Raw genomic sequence first — 16,797 nt, 5'->3', positions numbered from 1 at the left:
GCTAAACAATATTACCTGTCTTAGGACAACACAAGACGAAGCTTTTTTTCAGCCCCTTAGCGATTAGTGGCACCTTCGAACTTTGAGGACAGATGGTAGTCTCCTTGTTGGTTGGTCACTATTGGTACCAGAATGTCTCTGACCGGCACGGCGCCCATCGGCGTAAGTAATCCAAATCGACCCGCGTCCCGTAGAGCAATATAGAACGATCTGCGTGGTTCCGAGCTGGTAAAGGAACAGCTCCGCACAAACAACATCTAGTCTGGTTTCAGGAAATCGCACTGGGCCTTGTAGTTCGCCGCTGCCCCTCCGTTCCCAAAGACTTGGCTGAGTCCTGGCCCCGTTCAGCAAAGACCCTTTGTTTCTTCTTGGAAGGGCACGGCCTTTTTGAAACCACGATAGGTTCAGGGTCCAGCTGTGGCAGTGAAGAGGTAATGGTCCTTTGATCTCTTGTGCTTGGCTCGCTGGTCGCGCAGGGCGATTAGTTTCCACCTAGTTGCAGAATTATGCAAGGGTCTTTTAACATTGGGAGCTGCTGAAGGACGGGCCGAAGACAAGCGGTTCATCCTTGGATGTACATGAATGGCTTGAATGGCTGATATTTTTATTTTCTTTTTGGTTCTGAGGGTTCTGTGCCTGCTGTAACTGGTTCCATCGTTGGTATGGGACTCCAAGATTCATGGGGTGGCGATCGCGAGCCCCCGGGGGCCGCGGCGATCGGGACTGGGGCAGTTACGATCTGCGATCGCCTGCAGTAAGGCTCCATTACTACTACATACAGTTGGCTTTGTCGTCCAGACCTTCTCTCTCGGGTTCTCGGGAGGTCAAGGCTAGACCCCGGCCGCCTACAAGCGGAGCGGGCCACGTGACACAACAGGCGTTTCAGGAGCTGAAACAAGGTGGTCTGAGCTGCGCTGGTTGGTTGGTTCGTTCTCGTTCCGCTCGATCGATTGTTTGGTGCGCGCGGTTGGTCGTGAGTGGGTTTGGTTGAGTGTCTCGGTCAGAAATTCCGCCCGGTCGGACGAATCGCCAGGGAGAAAATGATGGAAAGGGAGAGCATGATCCTGCCGTTGGGTCCTTAAGATTTGTTGTTTATTTCAGGGTTCTTTTGGCACTGCTACTAGTCAAACTCAAGCGTGGTCTTCAGCCTTAGCCTGCGATAGTGACCGTATCCTCCTTCAGGGGAGGAGGACCCATCTGGGTTGGCGAATGAGGAGCGCTGGAAGCGGGGGCCTGTTTGAGACAGACGAGCCGTTCCATGGTGCAGTTGCTCGCCGGCCATCGGACGACGGAGTTCGAAACTGGTCACCTCTCCCCCTAAACCTGGGTGCGGGCCAGTTAGATCCGGAGCAGATTGCCTTTCGTGAGTCGAAGTGCCGTGTCACTCAGATCGCAACTCGGGAGTTGGAGCCCGCCTTCATCTCGTCCAGCCTGTTCGGTATTTCCCGTTCTCGCCCAGGCAAAAGGCATGCCGGGGTGAGGGGGGATTTGGGGGCCAGTGAAGTCTCCAATCTCACATCTGCCGTCCGAGCATGATGAGGCGCACAGGGCGCACGAAGAGCGTCTGGGCTGTATTGTTCCCCTCTTCGGAACCTGAGGTGGGCTCGGGGATCTTCGTCTGGGCTGCTGCGCTCTAATTAAATGCTCCCCCTGGGGCTTGGGCGATCCTATTGGGCCGTGCAGACTGCTCATGGGCAGCAATGCGGCCCGCACGTTCTGGCGGCGTCGTCAGTTTCTCGAGTATCCAGGTCGGCCTGGGGGCCTGGATGCGTAAGGTGTGACCAGGAGATGAAGACCGTAGCGGACGAGCCTAATCAATCATAAGCATAATAGTTGTAACCAATTGCGGCCGCGAGGACGACGAAATGAAAGGGTTGAGTGAGGTTGACGGTTCGTAGTGTGGGCAGGCAGTTCCAGCTACGTTTCTGCCACTTCATCTCGGCCTCCTTTCCTCCTTCCCCTAACTTGCGACGACTTGCTTCCTCCAACCTTAACGCTTTTCTTTTTTTCATTTCTTGTCTTTCCTTTTTTTCTTCCCCAACTTTTTCTTGTTTGACCTTTCCCGGTTGAATGCCCGTCCAATTCAACGGGAATTTCCTGGAGCCTTCATTTTCTCTCGCCTGTCTAATTGCAACACCTGCGAGGGGCAACCCCCTCCTCATTATTCCCTTCGCTTCGCCTGAAGCGCTTGTCACAACACCCGCGCCTATCTACCTGAAACACCGTGTAGCACTTGGGCTGGCGGTGCATCTTTTCGGTATGTACGATCATTTAAGGTCCTTCACGATCATTTCTGTATGGTCAAACTCCCCCATCCCTTGGTGGATTCCGTCCTCCGCGATCAATTTCAGCTTCAACCGCGGCCCTGGCTCGTCCGTGCTCAGCTGAATCCGTGGCTCGGGAACCCCCAGGGAGGAGACGAAGCTCTTTCTCACGTTGAACCCGATCATGGGTGCTAAGGGTTGACTAACGCCTCAGCAGTCCGCTTCAGCCACGGCTTTCTTTCACCAGCCCACCCCTGCCGCATTCCCCTCCCCGGTCCCGCGCAACCATCCTCGCTCTAAAAGCTGAGCGTCGTGACGATTCACATCGAAAAGACCTCTTCTTCTCCCTCGGCCACCATTTGACAATTTTCCTCGAGGGAGCGCATGTCCGCGCAACGCGTGCTCTGCCTTTACTGACCTACAACCCGGACTTGCTCTCCGCTGCGCGCATTCGCTGAGCTGAGACAACAAAGAAGGTCATTGGCATACGTCTTGTGGTTATCGAAAAAGATCATCCAAGATGGAATCCCCGGGCATACATCCGGAATCCCCTATGGAGCAGGAGGATATTCCGTTCCCTTGTATGGGTTGTGGAGATGTAAACACCCCGCTGGAAAACACTTGTTGTGATGCAGACTGACGTTTTTACCCCCTCCAGATTCTCGAGGAAGGAAAGGCATTTGAACTTTGTATGCCCGCTATGATCTTCTCCCTCTTTTCATTACTTCGCTGCTAACCTCCTTCAAGCCGGACAGAGATGGCATATCGATTGTTTCCGCTGTAGCACCTGCGGGACTCTTCTCGACTCCGATGCACACCTCTTACTCCTTGGCGATGGCTCCCTTATTTGCAGCAACTGTACCTACAGCTGTAATTCATGTGGCAATAAAATCGAGGACCTAGCCATCTTAACAGGCGACCAGGCCTTCTGCGCCCAGTGTTTCCGTTGCCGCAACTGCAAGAGAAAGATCGAGAACCTACGTTACGCCCGCACGTCACAGGGTATATTCTGCATGGACTGTCATGAATCTTTAATGCAACGAAGGCGAAAGAAAAAAGCTAGTGCAGCAAGCAAACGGCCAGGTGGGCCGGGAGTCAAACTGGACAAGTCGCTGCCTTCATTGCCCCCGAGCATGGAAGAAACCCGATCGCTTGATGAGACCCCCAGTGAGACCTATGTGGAGCCTGGAGATGGTTTGCGGAGCAGGGGAGACGGATCTGGCGAGATTGGTCAAACCGAGACCTCCCCCAGCCAGCAGGCTGCTGCAACGGGTAAGGAAAATCATGGCCCCTTGAACAAGGCGAGAACAGTGTGACTGACTAAAGATTCACCGTGCAGACAACCTCATTCTTCCCTCCAGCACCTACCGAAGCAGCCGCCAAATTGGCGGACCCCGCGACAACGACGCAGATGCTGGCGGAGAATTTCTCATACCTCTTGCCTTCGATCCTTCTGAGTCCCAGCGAGCCTCTTCTCGCGCACAATCGCAGGAGCCTACTCATGACTACTTCGGTCAGCTTCGGTCTGGTGAGTCGTCTGTAAGGGCTTCCCGTGACGGCCGAGAATACAACCTAGAACTCCCCTCCCGTACTTCTTCTGAGTACCCTTCGCCCCATATTGCATACCAGGAGAAAGGTTGGGAAACTCGCGAGACAGAGCCTGCTCGTCGTGACGCAGACGCAAATGGAAATATGGAAGACAGACCATCGACTACACATTCTCAGGCAGCTAAGCTTGGCAAGTCTGAATCGGCCCGCAGCTCCAGGTCGGATTTGCCATTGGCGCTGAGAGAACACAGCACGTTCTCGAGTGCTACCAGCCCTGACAGCAATCTATCAAAGGAAGCTGCCGTCTCTGGTGGTCTGGACAGTGCCGCATCAGGCGCTACCCGCCCCTCCCACGAGCTGCGAAGACTTCATGAACATACCTCTGTGGATTCAAATCGCTCCCAACCTACTTCCAGTATCGGCTACCAACTACCGAAGCGAGGTGATTCGCTTGAGAGCAAGCATCACAAGATTCCTCGGAAGGAAGCCCCAGCATCCCCTTCATCCTCAACTTTTGGCGGCTCCCCCAGGTTACCTGACAGTGGTTCAGAGCTGCAAAAACAGAATATTACCTCAGTCCCCAATGCCCTATCTGATTCTCAGCGACAGCTGGACAGCGCTGGCTCGCCGTCCTTGCCACGTTACAGCACTGGTGATTTCCCTGACGACGAACTAGCACGTTTCACAGGTGACGACCAGACAAGTGAGTCGTTCTTGCGCCGCGTCTCCAATTCCGTCCGCCACGGCCGGTCTTTCAGCGATAAGAGCGTACGACTAGGAAAAGATGCAAAGTATCCCAGATCTCCCCCCAATGGAAGCTTTATCGGGTCTGAACTGGGCAGTCCCACCGCCAGCACCTCGCAAGCTGAGGAAATTGCTTGGCTACGCAACGAATTACGCAAGGAACGCCAACGCATGGCGGAGATGGAGGCTACTCTGCGTGCCACTGCAGATGTCAAGCAGGTTAATACAGAACTCTCGGAAAAACGCTCAACTATGGTTGTGCTCGATGCCCAAAGAGAGATTGTTTTACGTGAGCTTAATGTGCTGACCGAACACCTGGAAGCGGAAAAGCGTGGTGCTGCTGGTGGCCCATTGGATCTTGCAAAGCTTTCGAACCACGTCTTGCGTGAGCTTGCCGAAGCAATTCAAAAACTGAAGGACTCGTACGCCCCACAGATCGAGGAGCTCATTCAAAAGCGCAACGACCTCACAGAAGAGCTTGCGAACCTCAACCGACAGAAGGAGAAGACGTTCCAGGAATTCGAACAATTGTCATCGAAGAATGCCCAACTGGCGGAGCTCAACAACCAACTGGTACATCAGATACAGGGACTCTACAAGACCAGCTCAGATGGTCGTGGTCCTAACGGTTTGGGGATCTCCCACAACAAGGAAAAGTCTATCGCCTCGATCGAGGCTTTGAAACCTGCCATCAGCGACCTTGCGCCCTCAATTTCCACAGCGCACATGATAGATGATACCGAGACTACCACAGCTACTGCCACTGTCGTTCCCGGGCCGCAGGTTGTCAGTATTCGCAAAGGCCAACCCCGCAAGTTTAATTGGAAGAAGGGTGGTCAGAACGTTGCAAAGGGTGTCAAGGGTCTCAAGGGCGCATTCATGTCCAGCGAGAATGCAGAGGGCGGGGGCGGTCTTCCGCGCTCACAAACTCAAGACCCGAGTCGTCAGGGCTTCGGTTTCTTCGGGAACCAGAGAAACAAGCAAGGCGGCAAGATGTCGCAAGCCGACAGTGTGCCGGTCTTGGCTGAAGTTTCAGGAACCAGTACGATCTCATTGAATCCCCAACACATATTGAATCAGCTAACATCTATCTCAGCTCTTTTTGGCACTGATCTTATTGCGCGCATGGAACATGAGAAGAGCATCATTCCCTCCATCGTCACTCGCTGCATTCAAGAGGTTGAATTACGAGGTTAGTTTGTATTCAACCGACTCCATGAGCTCATTTTTAACAGTATATAGGCATGGACATGGAAGGTATCTACCGTAAATCTGGTGCCGCGTCCGTCATTCAGGTCATTCGTGAGGGCTTTGAGCGCTCTCCTTTCGACTACGACATCTCTGACCCCGATCTTGACATTCACGCTGTCACCTCTGCCTTGAAGCAGTACTTCCGCAAGCTGCCCACCCCCCTGATTACATATGAAGTTTACGATAAGGTCATTGAGACCCCAGATATCCCAAACACCGCTGCACGTATAGAGAGTCTTCAGAAGAGCCTTTCTGAATTACCCCGAGTGCACCAAGATGTTCTTGAATTCCTTGTGTTCCATCTGAAACGCGTCGTGGAACGTCAAGAGGAGAACCTGATGACCAGCCAGAACATTGCCGTCGTCTTCGCCCCCACTATCATGCGGCCTGAGAGTCTGGCCCGTGAGATGACTGATGTGCAGAAGAAGAATGAAGTTCTCAAGTTCCTGGTTGAAAACTGTCAGGAGGTCTTTATGGGGATGCAAGGCTAACTTTGACTGTTTTTTTGTCATTTTATCCTCACGTTTGCACTCGGTTTCCGTGGTCTGTTGCTCCAATTAGTTTCGCTCGATTCACCTCGACGAATACTTCGTGGCTTGGAATTGGCGATTTTTCTTTGATCGCTTTTTTCGATGCCTTTGTTATGCCGGCATAATTTTGTACAGATACCAACTGTTCTTTGGCTATTTGTCCGCACCCGCTCCCACCCTCTCGTCTCATTCTCCTCCCTTTCACCACTCCACAATTACCACACTCTGCACACCCCTCTGTTCACGATCAGCGCTGCACGCTTGATACAGATACCCTGCCACGTCGATACCTCGTTTTTCGTTAGTTCTTTCTTCTCTGCGCCGCCCTTTACATATTCCGCAGGTTCGAAGCTAGTCAACCCATTCCCTCGGGCCCTCGAAGGGTTCTCCTAGTGCCTCGTTGCTGCATAAGTGGAGGCTCACAAAAATCCTTTGTATTGTTTGGGTGGTTTTTTGCGTCTTCTTCGCTCTGTCTATTTTGCTTCTCGCTTTTTATTCATCATTCTTCTAACCTCCTGTTGAGCGAGCATTGGATCGTGTCTCTAGCGTTATGCATCTTTATCGCAGGCCGAATACAGATCTTTGTGTAGATTGAATGAGGGAAGCCTTTCACCGTGTCACAAACTCTGTTCTAAGCATTCTGGGTCTTGATGCTGAATGACCGGCGTCATTTGGCTCTTGAGATATGGCAAATACTCGCATGCCATGGTTGTATTTTGAATGCGGTAGTCCGTAACACTAGCTCATGCTCCGGCTAATAGTCTGGACCAGTTGACCAGTTCCTGGGAAGTGGTCAGTCCCATTTTCTGTCCAATGTGAAGATGGTTGGCAGCAGATTTGAGGCTCTCCAGCCTAATGTATGGCGGTGATAGTGGCAACAAGTAGGTAGTCAGTATGTAGCCAGATGATATTCCAGCTGCGAGGGAATATAAAATCACCTTGCGCAATACGAGTGCAGTCACTTTGATCCGGTCATTCCTGCTGACGCCAATCTTTTGCGCGTCCGTTGCTTGTCAGTATCAAAGTGACCGACTGCAAGAGTCGAGATCTGTACTTTGTCCGGGATGGAGCATCGCCTGCGGGCCCGCACCAATCACCGCCCCGACCGCCTACGACATCACCTCGCCAGCTTCCCGCAGCTCCTGTTCCAACCCTCATTCTTGCCCCGCGCTGAGGGCCGCTCTTTTTGTTGTTTCGAGTTGCAGCTGCCATCATGTCCAAGCCAAGCCAGTACCTCCTTCTCTCCCTCCCGACCTCCATCGTCCCCTCGCATCACCGCGACGACGCCCTCGAGGCCGTATCGACCACCGTCTCCCCCGACAATGGCTCTGCAGCCTCGTTTTCGATCCCGGAGTTCAAGATCGGCACGCTAGATGCGCTAGTGCAGCAGGCAGATGAGCTGGCCAAGCTCGAGAGCTCCTGCCAGGGCGTCGTGGCGAAGGTTGGGGATGCGTTGAGGAACATCCTAGACGGGGACGAGGCCCAGATCGAGCGCATGAAAGTGGTGAATGACAGTATGTGATCTAAACGATGGGACAGACGATGGGGCTGTTTTGAAGGGTTGTGACTCGAGGACTGACGCTTTGCAGAGCCTGTGGACCAGTACCTCCGGACATTCATGTGGAACAAGGTCAAGTATCGCGCAGATAAGCCGCTGGCGGAGTTGATCGACTTGCTACACAAGGTGGGCTTACTCTCTCCCTCTAGGAGCATTGAATCGTACAAGTCAGGCTTATACATGCACTTCAGGAAGCCGCCAGTATCGACAATGATATCCGGTCTAAGTACTCGCAATATAACCAAGTAAAGAACACGCTGGCGACGCTGCAGCGGAAACAAGCGTGCGGCTTCCTCCCTACGTTCCGAGAACCTGTTCCAAGAAGCTGACCTTACAATCTGCACACAGAGGGAACCTTTCTACCAAATCCCTTGCTTCCGTTGTCGACCCCCGATCCATCGTTCAAGACTCTGAGTACCTCGAAACCCACCTAGTCGCCGTGCCATCCCAACAAGTAAAGGAGTTCCTGAAGACCTACGAGACTGTCGCGCCGATGGTTGTGCCTCGATCCGCACAGCTGGTTGCCCAAGATAGCGAGTTCTCGCTGTATGCCGTGACCGGCTTCAAGAAGCACAGCGCCGAGTTTGTGCACAAGTGCCGTGAGCAGAAGTGGATCCCGCGCGACTTCAAGTATGTCGAGGGAGGCAAAGAGGAGGAGCGCAAGGAGGTCGAGCGGGTTGGTGGCGATGAGCGCAAGCTGTGGGGAGAGACGCTGCGGCTTGGCCGCACTGCCTGGAGCGAAGCGGTTATGGTTTGGATTCATGTCCTGGTCTTGCGGGTGTTTGTTGAGACTGTGCTGCGGTATGGTCTGCCGTTGGACTTCGTCTGCGCTCTGATCCGGGTATGCGACCGCCTTCTTGTCCTTCTATTCCCTTTATTCTTCGGTCTCTTGTGGATGATCCCTTCTAACAACGATTATTTGAACAGACCCCGTCATCGAAGCAAGCAGACCGTGCTAAGCAAAACCTCGAGGAGAAGTACTCATACCTGGCTGGCAATGCCTTTGGGCGAGACAAGAAGGGCCGCGTCAAGAAGGACGACCCTAACGAAATGCATGGGGCTGAGGGCAGCATGGAGTACACGCCATATGTGTTCTACGAGTTTGAGTTCAACTAAAGTAACCCCCCGTAGAGGACGGGTGACATTGCTGCTAAGGGAAAGGAATCGCGTACATATACCAGCCGGTACATTGAGCACAAACTAGCATTGAATTTTTTTTGTCTTATTTTCCTATTTTCTCTATCTTTCTGTGTCTTTTTCTTCTATGTTTTCTGTCTAGCTTCGGGACGAGACTTTTCCAGTTATCCTACAATACACTTCCTCCACTTTGGGAGGAATTTCAAGGGTTTCTAGGGTTCCATCTCTCGCTCTTTTCTCTTTATGGATCAAATCTTTTTCAAAGCGATCTATATGTGTTCCGGTATTTACAGCGCCTGTATGCGGGGAATCAAGGTAAAACCACTGCTGCTCCAGATCCACTCCCGCTGTACATGACACACGGCCTTTCATTCATGCCACCCATGTCCCCGCTCTCGTACAATTCATTCAATTTTGCTCCAGGAAAAAAGAAGTCGCTTTCAGAAAAATCTAAGGGGACTGGATTTACTCCTGCTTAGGGGGCAGGTAACCCTTGGAGTCGAGGTAGTCGACGATCTGCTTGACGGCGTCCTTGACGGGCAGGTCGACGTTCTTGATGTACACCTCCGGCTTCTCAGGGGCCTCGTAGGGGGCGCTGATACCGGTGAACTGGGGGATGAGGCCCTCGCGGGCCTTCTTGTACAGACCCTTGGGGTCGCGCTGCTCGGCAACCTCGACGGGGACATCGACGTGGACCTCGACGAAGGGCAGGCCGGTCTCCTCACCGGGAGTGGGGACCTCGTGCAGCTGGCGGGCGGTGTCGCGGTCCTTGCGGTAGGGCGAGATGAAGGAGGTGATGGCGATGGACGAGCTGTCGGCGAACAGCTTGGCGACCTCAGCAATGCGGCGGATGTTCTCGTTGCGGTCGGCCTCGCTGAAGCCCAGGTCCTTGTTCAGGCCGAAGCGGATGTTGTCACCGTCCAGGCGGTAGGCGTGCACACCGCGATCATGGAGCAGCTGGTGTTCCAGCTCGACGGCCAGGGTCGACTTGCCGGACGCGGACAGGCCGGTCAGCCAGATGGTCAGGCCCTGCTGCTTGCGCAGGTCATTGCGCTCCTTGCGGGTCAGGGCAGCGGCGTGGAAGGTGATGTTACTGGAGGCGGGGTTAGCAGGATGACTCTTTTCCTTGTCTTCTTCGCTGGCACCGGCGCAATTGGGGGTCTTGAAAGGCTGCAATTGCACTTACGTGGCCATTTTGGGGATGATGCGTATATGTGCAGAAAGAAAGGAGGAAAGTCAGGGATGGAGGGGCAGGGGAAAGACGGTGAAACGGGCCGCGTAAGAGCGGAAACGAGCGCTGATCGCGGGGTTTCTGCGGGCTTGGCACGTTCCGATACGAAGCCCCCAAAGTATACGAAGAGCCCGGGACTCTCTTACGGGTTCTAACTCTTCATCTCGTCGGTCAGGCCGTGAAACTCAATGAATTATGCTCTATGCTATACAGTCCCAATTATATCGAGGATTTATACACCCAAATGAACCAAAATGAGGCCAAGAGGCCAAAGCCAGAGACGCCAGGAACCAGGAACCAGATGCTGAGCCGGGGAGAAATTTTCATTCGGTGACGCCACGGTACAGGCTCGACAGGGCCTGGGGAACCAAATTAGCCACGTTTGCCACCCAAAACAAATGTTAGAGATTCCGATGTATGGAAGTGTGCACTTACAGCCGCCTGCTTGGGTTCGATAAACAGTGCCTTGGCCTCCACTAAGACGACCGGCTCTTTGCCTTCCTCCGGGAGGGTCTCGATGCGACCCTCCACCCACGCCTTGCGGCCCTCGACCCTGACGGTCTCGGCCCGAAGAGCCACATAGGAGTTCGCCATCGCGGGGGCCCGGTAATCGATGTTCAGGTTGGCGGTAACACCGACCTTATTGGGGAGCGCGGGGAAGCAGCAGCGCGCCAGCCCTTCATCCAGGAGCGTAGCTAGAAGACCACCGTGGACAATACCGGGGTGGCCGCAAATATCAGAGCCGAGGTACATGAGCGAGACCATGCTCTTGCCCCCGCGCTCGCTGAACACGTACGGGGGGACCACAATCTTGTTCGGGCCAGCCAAGGTACCGGCAGTCAGGCTGCGCGGGCGTAGAGTCTCCGGAATCTTCAGGTGCGGACGGGCTTCCGTGAACTCAGGGTCCTCGCGCAACCGGATGGCTTCGGGGTGTGTTCGGAGGCGCTCGTTAATCTCCTGGGCAATCTCATCCTCAGGGGTATACGCGGTGAGCGTCTGCTCGTCCGAAATGATTGGGGTCGCCATGAGTCGCGAAACGGTGCGTTGGGTCTGGTAGATAAGGCCGGCGGAAAAGGCGAGGACAGCAATTGACGCGAAGCCTGCGAAGCGGCGTAGTCGCGAGCGGGGAGGGGCGGAATGAACGGAAGGATTGAACTCTGCGATTGCGAGTAAATTAGAGACCTTGATGCTCGTAGAGACTGCAGTGGAGGCCCAGTTAAACTGCGCGGAGACTTACCAGTGGAGTACAGTCGACGATTACACCGAGGAAAGGCGAAGGAGGGCGGGTGTGACGAAGCCAAGCGAGGACGCAAACGAGAAGGATTAAAGGTCGATCGAGGAGAGATGAGGGAGGAGAGAGAAGAAGGAGGAAAAGTCGGACGGAGCATGATCCAAATCCGATCCGTTCGGACGAGTCGCGGTCAAGTTGTTGGGAGGCAAAGTTGAGGATGGTGGACCGGCGATGAGTTTACCTCGGCATCATGCCCGCTTGGGAAGTGCCCCGTCTCGGCGGAACGGGTCCATGGATACCTGCGAATCGGCACATCTGGATAATTTCCCGATTTTTTATGTTTATTAATTGTGAACATGCATCAGGCAGAATAGTTTTCTGCGTAGCCTGGGGTTTATGGCGAGGAAATTCCATTTAGATGAGTCTCGACATCTCCACTCTCTACCTCGATATATGTCATGGCGGATCTATATCACGACAAGACGTATGTACGTTTAGACCACGGCAAGGGCATTACATCTCCCACACTGCCCCTTTCGAAAGGGGAGAAAGATCATTCTTACTCTATCCTGGTCATGAATCAATCAAGTGGAATAAAAATGAGCATTCTAAGATGGTGCATTCTACTATATCATGCCGACCCGGTTCTCTCAAGATGTATCCATGTACTATCTCGAAGCGGATCTCCGAAGAGGATACAGATGACATGGATGTGAAACCATTTGAATAATGGAAAACCAATATAGAACAAAACTTTTAACTAATCGTGATCATTGACTATTGGACTCCATTTGACATTGGGCCGACCTCGTTTTGGAGGCACCTCCCATCCTATTTTAGGATGGGAGTCCTAACGCACGATAGGAAGGGAGGCACCTCCCATTCCATCTAAAAGCTCACCACCGTCTCGCATCTTCTCTTCGTTCCTTGACTTCCCGCAAATTCTCTCCTCTTTGGTTTTCTGTACCCTTCAACTCTTTTCTCACAAGACACTCCTTCTCAAACCCAGTATCATTTTCTCCACATTCGTTTCAAACCAGCCATCAGATGGCCCCGTCATCCTTCGCCCCGATGGCGGTGTTGGCAACCCTCACCAATCCACCGATATTACAGTCGGGCTGTAACATCTGCGGCAAAGAAGAGACCGCATGGGTGTGCGGGGGCTGTCATGTCGTGTCATACTGCTCCAAAGAGCATCAACAGGATGACTTTGCCCATGAGAGCTCCTGCTTTCACATCCGACGATGTGAAAAGCTTCTCCTTCGAGAAATGAAGGCGCTGCGTGCCGACCCGACACATCCCTTTGAGACGAAAGTGTCACTATTCTGGGATGAACCTAGCCTGATCTTCTATATCTTTTTCATGGTGCAGATGGTCAGCGCCCTCTCGTTGGTCAAAAGCGTCGATTCAGTCAAGACCCAGGCGGTATTGCTCCTGGAAATTGTGCGACTCGGCCGCAGTGACTTTATGGCCCATCGAAATCAGATCCCTGCCCTCCTGCTTCGCATCAACAAAGACCAACGGTGCTACGACTTCATCAAATGGTGGGGGAATGCCCTGCCCAAAAGCAGCTACCACATGGGCCTGCAAGATCTTTCCATCCGCAACCTCCCGTACCTGGACATCAGAGATGCCGACGCTCTAGAACCAATCGAGCAATTCTGCGGAAGAACGGATGTCGGCCTCACCATTCCTCTGATGCTCCTGAAAATCAAGCTTCTCCATGACTTTGAAAGGTTGGATCTCTCATTCGCCATCTTGGCACCAAAAGTCCCTCCTGAGATTCTGTGCATGATCCAACGATACATCCCCGAGAGTCTCGTTGTTGCAGATAATAGATCTGTCGTGTATGGGAGACCATGCCTGGACTATATAAAATTATTGAAGGCCCAGATAGTCTCATTGTTCAAGGAAGTCGAAGATAGAAATCCGCATTTCTGGTCTGCAATGATTGATCCCGCCTCTTTTTTTGGGAACCTACCACACGTGGCAAAGATGAAGGAGCCTGGCAGCAAGACCGAGACTTATTTTCTCTTGAGATGGAACTATAGGTCATGGGTTGAAACGGACGGCGCTCTTGTATTTGTTCGGCGGCTTTTGAGCTTGGAGTGCCCGAGTGGTTCTTCTTGACCACTGTGGCACTTATCACATATTCATATATGGCAGACGGCAAGAATCCCAATGTTTGGACCACCTTATTACTATTCACACAGGCCGATATGACCTACAAGAGAACACATGACATTACGACATTATGAAATTATGGAAATTCTGGCTTCTGTTCTATTCAGCGCTTTAGATTGGTTTTTCTATTCACCAGCGAAAATGGAAAGCAAGGCTTGATGGATATTATTTTAGCCTACCAAATAACAATTCTCAATATCCCCCAACGAGACTTCTTCCCATACTTGATACCGTTGAATTTTCAGCCTTAGTGAACACAAGTAGCCAAAATAGACCGGTATGAATAGTGATTTGTAGATGTGAAAGAATACAGTCCATCATCGTACTCGGGAACAATATGTATCAGCCATCTCAGCGATAAGAACCAACCCATACTCGATCAAGACAGTGCGTCATGAACTTTAAAAATAAAATCTGATTCACGGTACTTACTGGAAAAATTCCCTTGACGCTTAATTGGACAGTTGAAGGTATACAAATAGGGTTCGTTAGTTACTATGCATCTATATCATCATTGTCTGACAGGCTTCTTGAAGCAATGATGATAAAACTTACAAACACACTCCTGTCGTCTCGAAATCTGTTTGAAATGGACACGTCAGTCAAGACACTTCATTGACAGTTCACCGGCCGCTCATAGATGCTCCTGCCCGTTTGTCAGTGATGCATAGCGTGGCGGGCTGGACTGCACACCTTCAAAAGAAACATAGAAAACATGCGCGATGGTAGAATAGAATTCTAAGTTTCCATCAACCAATATTTCCGTTTGTCTTTGAACCAGAGTGACTATAAAGGTGTTCTTTGCATTCGCTGGAATTTGTATTTCCTAACCGTGACAGAGAGACAAAGAGCCCGGCAACTCACAGTCTCCACGATCAAGCATCTTCCCGTCTTAAAGACCAATTTACTTCTTTGTGAATCACTCTTTAGTCAGAGCCACACCATGAAATCCGAGACAACTTATAAGCGACCTCGTTCTTTTGCCGGCCAGGGCTTTCTCGCTGGTATTTCCAACTCAGAACTTTCTCTCCATATCCAGAATTCGAAAATTTGTTGAGATAACATGGCCTCTCGGGGTCATTTACCACCGTATGATGTGCTCAATCGCTGCGGATTTTGTCTCAAACCGCAGGATCCACTAGAACCAATTTTGTGCCCCAAGTGCCATCTAGAGAGATATTGCAGTGTTCATCACCAAAACCTTCATCAGCAAGAACATCAAATATACTGCAAAGGCATCACATCTTGCTATCGAGATATCGCAGAGAAGGAAAATCATATCCGCAACAGTATCTGTGAAAGACCCCTACCTCCCCTAGATCCCTTCCGCTCTCCATTTAGGGATCTTGAAGTAGTCATGTTGGTTCGCCCTGAAGCGCGAGGGTTCGACACCCGGACAATGTCACTGGTCGAGGCTCTTCAGGCCTTACAAACTTCTGAATCTCTGCGGGCACAATTATATCATGCCACGAATCTCCCATGGCTTTATCGTCGTTACAATGATATGGAGCTCCAAAATCTCATTCCTTCATTATTGCTGCGCCTCAAAGAAGACCAGAGATGCTACGACTTCCTGAAATGGTGGGCCAAAGCCATCAGAAATCCGGACTATAGCTGGTTCCATGCTGATCTCCCATTCTTGGACACCTGAAATGCCGATCCCTTTGAATCAGTTTCCTTCCTCACGGAACCCACCAACTGCTTTCCTCGACCGCACCGATTCCGTTGACGGTATATCATATCTCCCTCATATCCCGGTATAGCGCATCTGGTTCTTCTTCTGCTACTTAAGATCAGGCAAATCATGATACTGGAAAAATTGGAGGCCCTCAAAATTCCATTAGGCCCTAGGGTTCCTCTTGAGTTCCTCCGTACGATCGAGGATTATATATTTTCATCGAGTACCCTCAAAGTGGTTCGGTGGCACCGTGTCGCACATGTCAAGCTCACATGGCTTTTGATCGACTTGAAGAGGGACGTCCGCTTTCTAATTGATGCAATACACGCGAAGAACAGCTGGTTCTTCCCTGCGCTCGTGAATCCCATTACAGCGTTTGCAATGCACGAGAACCCGCACGCTCCATATTCATTTTCTTGGGATCCGGCCGTCGGTCCTTACCCAGAGGTTCAAAAAATCCTGAAGATTTGCTGCTGGGCCTGGGCCGAGTCCCCCGGAGCACTCAAATATCTGAACCCAAAAGTAAAGAACTTAACACGACAGCTACACATTCCAGGCCAGTTCAACTAGACTGCCGGAGCATCGTCCAAAACGATATGGATCGTGATTTATTTCTTACTTTATTGTGTATTTAGATTGCAATGAATATCTATGAGATGTCTCAGGGGCGACTGTACCTGTGAAATATAGACTTCGAATTGGGAACATCGAGCCGAACTTGCCGCTTTGGGGTAGATATGAAAATAGTCGCATACTACGCTGCAAAAGGACATACGTATGTGGCAGACATAGTAAATGACAGATCGCTTAAAGTCTTTACTCTTCCCCCTCATCTACTCTACCGTTTCTCATTGTAGAGATCTTGAATTGGATCAGTGTAAAACCTGAATTCCAGGCCAGGCCAGGCAAGCCCAAATTGTGCCTTTAGTAGTAGTATGAAATTTTTAGCTTTCGAAATTGCTCTAATATATGTATTCTTCCTTATTCCCTTTTTCTCTCCTAGTCCTCTTAGCCCTTTTACTCTTCCTATAACGCGTCCGATTGACCCTCCTATTACTATCACCACCCGGTAAACACATGGTGGGGGCGTCAATGTTGGGGATCGGGGGAGCGAAAACTGGGGGCAATTGAGCTAATCAACTTCTTATTCGTAGAAGCATCATAAGCCCTTGGGCATTTTCATGACTGAGTTTCATCGGCTGAATGGACTCAACAGACATTACCATTATCTCCGTAACTATCACCGTAGCATTGCTAGTCGGAATGCAGGAGATCCCCGCCCTCGACGCACCAGGATCCCCAGACAGACGACCCATGCTAAACCGGCCCGAGCACCCAAGCAGCACCAGCGACTGGGCAAATCTCTCATCAACCTATCTTATCATGCATGACTAGTGTGAGATAACTATGCATGGATTGTTGCATATTAAGGGACTTGATG

At 51.6% G+C, this 16,797-nt stretch overlaps 8 protein-coding genes across 8 annotated transcripts; 6 read left to right on the top strand and 2 right to left on the bottom strand.

Annotated features, from left to right (window-relative positions):
* Positions 1-2,070: 2,070 nt before the first annotated feature.
* On the top strand, positions 2,071-2,722 carry N7462_004286 (uncharacterized protein; the record flags this gene model as incomplete). Its single annotated transcript, XM_057076012.1, has 2 exons — positions 2,071-2,261; positions 2,482-2,722. The coding sequence occupies 2 exons, from the start codon at positions 2,071-2,073 to the stop codon at positions 2,720-2,722; spliced, it is 432 nt and encodes a 143-aa protein (XP_056935517.1).
* A 62-nt stretch (positions 2,723-2,784) lies between these two features.
* N7462_004285 (uncharacterized protein) lies at positions 2,785-6,298 on the top strand (the record flags this gene model as incomplete). The annotated part of the gene is made up of 6 exons (XM_057076011.1): positions 2,785-2,862; positions 2,923-2,953; positions 3,012-3,536; positions 3,604-5,598; positions 5,653-5,748; positions 5,799-6,298. The coding sequence occupies 6 exons, from the start codon at positions 2,785-2,787 to the stop codon at positions 6,296-6,298; spliced, it is 3,225 nt and encodes a 1,074-aa protein (XP_056935516.1).
* A 1,252-nt stretch (positions 6,299-7,550) lies between these two features.
* Positions 7,551-9,011, top strand: N7462_004284 (H(+)-transporting V1 sector ATPase subunit C; the record flags this gene model as incomplete). The annotated part of the gene is made up of 5 exons (XM_057076010.1): positions 7,551-7,851; positions 7,927-8,021; positions 8,087-8,178; positions 8,244-8,736; positions 8,823-9,011. The coding sequence occupies 5 exons, from the start codon at positions 7,551-7,553 to the stop codon at positions 9,009-9,011; spliced, it is 1,170 nt and encodes a 389-aa protein (XP_056935515.1).
* A 486-nt stretch (positions 9,012-9,497) lies between these two features.
* On the bottom strand, positions 9,498-10,226 carry N7462_004283 (adenylyl-sulfate kinase; the record flags this gene model as incomplete). Its single annotated transcript, XM_057076009.1, has 2 exons — positions 9,498-10,125; positions 10,219-10,226. 2 exons carry the CDS (start codon positions 10,224-10,226, stop codon positions 9,498-9,500), a joined length of 636 nt encoding a protein of 211 aa, XP_056935514.1.
* A 360-nt stretch (positions 10,227-10,586) lies between these two features.
* N7462_004282 (PaaI family thioesterase) lies at positions 10,587-11,651 on the bottom strand (the record flags this gene model as incomplete). Its single annotated transcript, XM_057076008.1, has 3 exons — positions 10,587-10,622; positions 10,699-11,420; positions 11,501-11,651. The coding sequence occupies 3 exons, from the start codon at positions 11,649-11,651 to the stop codon at positions 10,587-10,589; spliced, it is 909 nt and encodes a 302-aa protein (XP_056935513.1).
* A 914-nt stretch (positions 11,652-12,565) lies between these two features.
* N7462_004281 (zinc finger MYND domain-containing protein) lies at positions 12,566-13,624 on the top strand (the record flags this gene model as incomplete). The annotated part of the gene is made up of 1 exon (XM_057076007.1): positions 12,566-13,624. One exon carries the CDS (start codon positions 12,566-12,568, stop codon positions 13,622-13,624), a length of 1,059 nt encoding a protein of 352 aa, XP_056935512.1.
* Positions 13,625-15,035: 1,411 nt separating this feature from the next.
* On the top strand, positions 15,036-15,329 carry N7462_004280 (uncharacterized protein; the record flags this gene model as incomplete). Its single annotated transcript, XM_057076006.1, has 1 exon — positions 15,036-15,329. One exon carries the CDS (start codon positions 15,036-15,038, stop codon positions 15,327-15,329), a length of 294 nt encoding a protein of 97 aa, XP_056935511.1.
* Positions 15,330-15,482: 153 nt separating this feature from the next.
* On the top strand, positions 15,483-15,926 carry N7462_004279 (uncharacterized protein; the record flags this gene model as incomplete). The annotated part of the gene is made up of 1 exon (XM_057076005.1): positions 15,483-15,926. The coding sequence occupies one exon, from the start codon at positions 15,483-15,485 to the stop codon at positions 15,924-15,926; it is 444 nt and encodes a 147-aa protein (XP_056935510.1).
* Between the last annotated feature and the right edge of the window lie 871 nt (positions 15,927-16,797).

The sequence above is a fragment of the Penicillium macrosclerotiorum genome (genome assembly GCF_028827735.1).
Source record: "Penicillium macrosclerotiorum strain IBT 26536 chromosome Unknown utg000003l_segment0_segment0, whole genome shotgun sequence".
Taxonomy (NCBI): Eukaryota; Fungi; Ascomycota; class Eurotiomycetes; order Eurotiales; family Aspergillaceae; genus Penicillium; species Penicillium macrosclerotiorum.
This window is presented reverse-complemented; position numbering and strand designations above follow the sequence as displayed.